Here is a 5,652-nt window from a genome sequence, read left to right as displayed (position 1 = left end):
TTACATATATATGTAGTGAAATATCCATAAGTCCCTAAGACTTAAGCACATGCCTACACAGCACACCCAAAAATAAAAAATTGTAATCATTCAGTGAAATAAAATTATATTTTTTTCACATATGAGTATTGCAAACATTTAATTATATATTGGTATGCCTATGCTGTAGAATTTATGTAAAACCTGGTAAAGCTGCCACATAGGTAGCAGAATAATTAACAAAATTTACAAAAGAGAAAAAACTTTATATTTGATAGGAGCTGCTAGAGTTTACAAAATATAAAACAGGCCTTGTAATAAACGTCAAGTTCATATACATTGTCAGTAGAATATTTGGAGATTCCAAATGCCAATATACTGATTCTAGCATCATACCATACCTTTCAGGCCTTTGTAAAACGCCCCGTGAAAACGCACTCAACTGCATTCGTTGTCGTATTTTAATTGAATTTAAGTGGAGAGCAGCTCTCGCGTTCGTCTAGTCGCGCTTGGTCAGTCGTGAGGTGACAGTGTTGCAACTATAATGGATTATGAGCCATCAGAAAAGATCATTGGTAATTTAATTTCCCTAAGTGGTACTTCGCTACTCTTCCCAAACCGTTGAACTTTGTCCCTTAACGAGAAGAGCAGCAGATTAATGCAATTTTTTCGGCAGGTCGCTACCATGTCAAGCGTAAATTGGGCTGTGGCCACTTCTCTACTGTTTGGCTGTGCTGGGACTTGCAGGCAATGAGATATGTGGCAATTAAAATTCTCAAGTCGGCACCGCACTTTGCCGAGACGGACGAGATAAAGATACTGAAAACGGTGCGCGAGACCGATCCATCGAATCCACGCCGTCGGAAAACCGTTCAGATGCTGGACGACTTCAAGATCACCGGCGTTAATGGCACCCATATTTGTATTGTGTTCGAGGTGCTTGGTGACAATCTCCTGAAACTCATACAGAAGTCCAACTTTCGCGGTATTCCACTAGCCAACGTCAAAGCTATAACCCGCCAGGTGCTGGAGGGTCTTGACTATCTTCACACGTGCTGCCAGATCATCCACACGGACATAAAGCCCGAGAATGTCCTCCTGTGCGTGGACGAGCCTCATGTGCGCTCACGCTCCGTGGAGAATACATCTTCGGCTACGAATGGACCGCATTGGAATCCAACGCTGCCAACACCTTCTCCGCCGCCGCAAGCAAAGGACACGGCTAAACAGGATCCGGCGTTAGAGGAATGCAGAGTCAACGTAAAGATCGCCGATCTGGGAAACGCTTGTTGGGTTGATCATCACTTGACCAAGACCATTCAAACGCGCCAATATCGGTCACTAGAAGTTATTATCGGTGCGGGCTATAACACCTCGGCGGATATCTGGAGCACTGCATGCGTGGTATTCGAACTGGCCACCGGTGACTATCTTTTTGAGCCACACTCCGGCGAATCGTACACCCGCAACGAGGACCATTTGGCCCACATCATCGAGCTGCTGGGTCCAATACCGCGGAACATTTTGTTAAACGGCACCTATTCGGCGAAGTCGTTTACCCGTTCCTGCGAGCTACGAAATATCTCGGGCCTTAAGCCCTGGGGCCTAATGGACGTTCTTCTGGAGAAGTACGAGTGGTCGCAAAAGGATGCGGCGTCATTCGCTTCGTTCCTTAAGCCCATGCTCGAGCTCGATCCGAACAAGCGTGCCACCGCTGCGGAGTGTCTGCAGCATCCGTGGCTTAGATAAGTTACGATGCAACCTGGTTGTTGGCTGCGTGCCACACAGCCGGCAACAGCAGATGGAGGGGGAGCTCTAGCAGGAACCGGAACAGGAAAAGGAACAAGAGCAACAGCACTAAAAGGTGGATCACCGGCAGTAACAGCAGACGGAGAAGTTGGCAGGGGCTATATAGAATCTTCGTCATCGGTGGCTACTTTGGCTTTCATCTCATCAATTGCTTCCACATCGGCTGCAGCAATTGCGGCACTGAAGGCCCGACCTTATTTGGTTGCACCCTTTGTAACCACAGCCTCAGCAACACCCACTCCACTACCCCACGCAACCATTTCGACAAACACGGCCCGCACATCGCCAGCTACACCTACACGTCGTCGCATCGCTCCCGGAAACGATTTGGACTTGGTTGAGGACTTGGGTGTGGCACTTGCTCAAATAGAGGACCCGCAGACACCCACCAAGAACAAATCGCATCGCTTTTCTGGCGCAAGGCACTGCGACGTGTCTTCCAGCGTCGTAAGTGACGGCGTCGCCGGCAGGACTTGCCCCGCTGGCATCGTCCCGCCCGTCGCTGTCGTCGTTGCAACCTGGATGATGTGCCTACGGCCAGATCCACTGCGTGCAGCCCTCGTGGCCCTGCTCAGCTGCATCCGCTAGATCGCTGGCGAGCCCTGGCAACATACGCAACAACAACTTTTACTTCAGCAACCACTAAAACATCAGCAGCCAGCCAGCCAACCAGCAGTCGCTAATCTCCGTGATCCAGTTCACTCAATTACCATTCGATTTAGTTTCACACATGCCAGCGCTTAACTTATTTCCTGTGTTTTAGATCGACAATTAGACCATCTTTGTTGCTACATATGAAATTATAATATTGTATTACCGGAATAGGGCATATATGTATATGTACATGGATGCAGAAACTTGTGCTGAACATAAGAATAATGTTAACGTAGTTAATTAGTTTATCCTTGGCTTAGTGATCGACATGAACAATTTGAAATGGCATTAGTAACTCTTAAAAACGTAACCTGAAATAGAAAAGCGAATGCTTTTCTATAACGTAACAACCATCAAGTACTATCCTTAACCCCTAATCGGAACTAATAAGCGTATAAATATGATTAAATCATCCGCCACAAAAAAATCGTATTTTTCTACATTAAATATTAGTGCAAGCGCAAAATAATTGCAGCTTTATCAAATAGATAAATGTTCAAGACACAGGCACACCAAATTGGGCACATAATCAAGACTACAGCCACACAAAATTTATGGGTTGGGACACGACAACTTTCGGCTTTAAGATCTTTTAACTACACCACTTTCAACTCGCTTTGTTCTACTTCGACTCTCTCTATGCTTGTCCTATTTTCTTATATCTACTTGCGCTCACGACGCTACCCTTTGCGATGATTTTCGATCATCGCCTATCGATAACTATTGTTATTGTTATTGTATTTTCTACACATGTTGCAGTTATTATAGGGCCTTCCATCTGAGCTGCTTTCCGTACATCGTATCGGCCGTTTCTTTTACCTTAGTTACTTCATATGGCCCGAGAAAACTGCTAGCTAGTTTTTTGCCGGTCACAAACTGATTTCGTTTAATAGCCACCAGATGAACTCCTCTGGGTTGGTGCCACTTGATTGCCTCGGTGCGGAGCGAGGTGTTCTCCACATTAATCTCCTCGATCATCGATGTCAGTACCTTGTTGCTGCACTGCAGCGGAACAGTTCCTTTTCCGCGCTGCTGATACGTTCAGTGAGTTAGGCGACGCAAAGAGTTAAGGCGTAACGCTGCGTTTCAGCAGCACGTCGCGCCCTCTCGGAGCTGGCAAGATCTTCAGTCAGCTGTAATACTTCTGCCTCCAGGCCTTGACCTTGCGCTCGACCTCCTTGCTCAACGCCTGTAGTTCCTCCTTGGCGGCCATTGCTTCCTCGGCGTTTGCGCACAATGCCATCCTGCAACCAGGCGTCAACTTGTTTTGTAATCGACTCGGATTCCATAGCTGAGTGACGGTTTTGTTGATGACGAAATGGTTTTGTACGCTCCTCTAGCGGGGAGGATCTTCATCGACACCGGGCATTCAGCGTTGTTTCTGCTGGCTTGTACTCAGCTATCATTGACTCGATCATCGGCTTGTACTGTGGAGAAGCATCTATGTTACTACCAGTCTCAACAATATTGTACATACTTAGCTCTTTTGATTCAGCGCATTCCGGCCGCGCTGACGCATTTATAAAGGGACATTTTGAAGATATATGACCGCTGCCTGCACATTTAAAACATTTTGTTTCTGCCTTGCAGTCTTTTCTCATGTGTTCAATAGAGCCGCAGTTGTAGCATTATTTTATATTTATATAGCATTATTATATATTTATATATATAATAATGCGCAGTTTTTTCTGCCACCACTGTATTGCTTTTGCGGTTTTTCGATAACACACTTGCTCTCGTACAACTCATATTTTCCAACAGTTGATTTTCTGCCGTACAATGCAAATTTGAACTCGCTTTTAATATCCAGTCCGTCAACTATATAAGCGATAATAGACTCAACATCGACTTGTCCAAGCGCTGCAATTTTTTTCATTGTTAGCATGTATTCGTGCATGCTTTCGTCGCTCTTCTTCTTCCTGTGCGTCAACTTTGTACATGTACATCGGCACATTTCGACGCGCGCTTAAATTCGCCAATTAGGGCATTTTTAAGTCGCTCATATGTGCTCACCAACTCTGACTGCAGATTTCGTATTTCGAATTTCGTATTCGCGCGCTTCTAGAAATTTCCGACCGACGCCAACAAACTTGCGAAATTTCACAACTTTTTATTTACAACTTTACAACTTTCAGCACGGTATTTTAATATTATTTGGTCTATTGCTCATAGTACCCACTAGTTGCAGAGAAATAAAAGGTCCGCAGTACCCGGGTAAGGCTAACTAGACCGGGCGGACGCCACTTGCCCGGACTCTCCGTCATCGACTCCGTCTTGACTATCTTCACACGTGTTGCCAGATCATCCACACGGACATAAAGCCCGAGAATGTCCTCCTGTGCGTGGACGAGCCTCATGTGCGCTCACCCTCCGTGGAGAATACATCTTCGGCTACGAATGGACCGCATTCGAATCCAACGCTGCCAACACCTTCTCCGCCGCCGCAAGCAAAGGACACGGCTAAACAGGATCCGGCGTTAGAGGAATGCAAAGTCAACGTAAAGATCGCCGATCTGGGAAACGCTTGTTGGGTTGATCATCACTTGACCGAGGCCATTCAACCGCGTCAATATCGGTCACTAGAAGTTATTATCGGTGCGGGCTATAACACCTCGGCGGATATCTGTAGCACTGCATGCATGGTATTCGAACTGGCCACCGGTGACTATCTTTTTGAGCCACACTCCGGCGCATCGTACACCCGCAACGAGGACCATTTGGCCCACATCATCGAGCTACTGGGTCCAATACCGCGGAACATTTTGTTAAACGGCACCTATGCGGCGAAGTCGTTTACCCGTTCCTGCGAGCTACGAAATATCTCGGGCCTTAAGCCCTGGGCCTAATGGACGTTCTTCTGGAGAAGTACGAGTGGTCGCAAAAGGATGCGGCGTCATTCGCTTCCTTAAGCCCATGCTCGAGCTCGATCCGAACAAGCGTGCCACCGCAGCGGAGTGTCTGCAGCATCCGTGGCTTAGATAAGTTACGATGCAACCTGCTTGTTAGCTGCGTGCAACACAGCCAGCAACAGTAGATGGAGGGGGAGCTCTAGCAGGAACCGGAACAGGAAAAGGAACAAGAGCAACAGCACTAAAAGGTGGATCACCGGCAGTAACAGCAGACGGAGAAGTTGGCAGGGGCTATATAGAATCTTCGGCATCGGTGGCAACTTTGGCTATCATCTCATCAATTGCTTCCACATCGGCTGCA

The 5,652-nt window shown here is 47.0% G+C and overlaps 1 protein-coding gene and 1 pseudogene across 1 annotated transcript; both read left to right on the top strand.

The window, feature by feature from the left end:
- Positions 1 to 340: 340 nt before the first annotated feature.
- LOC6621317 lies at positions 341 to 2,331 on the top strand (annotated as a pseudogene).
- A 1,994-nt stretch (positions 2,332 to 4,325) lies between these two features.
- Positions 4,326 to 5,288, top strand: LOC116803430 (SRSF protein kinase 2-like). Its single transcript, XM_032727154.1, has 2 exons — positions 4,326 to 4,382; positions 4,743 to 5,288. Exons 1-2 carry the CDS (start codon positions 4,326 to 4,328, stop codon positions 5,286 to 5,288), a joined length of 603 nt encoding a protein of 200 aa, XP_032583045.1.
- The last annotated feature ends 364 nt before the right edge of the window (positions 5,289 to 5,652 follow it).

This window comes from Drosophila sechellia, unplaced genomic scaffold (assembly GCF_004382195.2).
Source record: "Drosophila sechellia strain sech25 unplaced genomic scaffold, ASM438219v1 Y_23, whole genome shotgun sequence".
NCBI lineage: Eukaryota > Metazoa > Arthropoda > Insecta > Diptera > Drosophilidae > Drosophila > Drosophila sechellia.
This window is presented reverse-complemented; position numbering and strand designations above follow the sequence as displayed.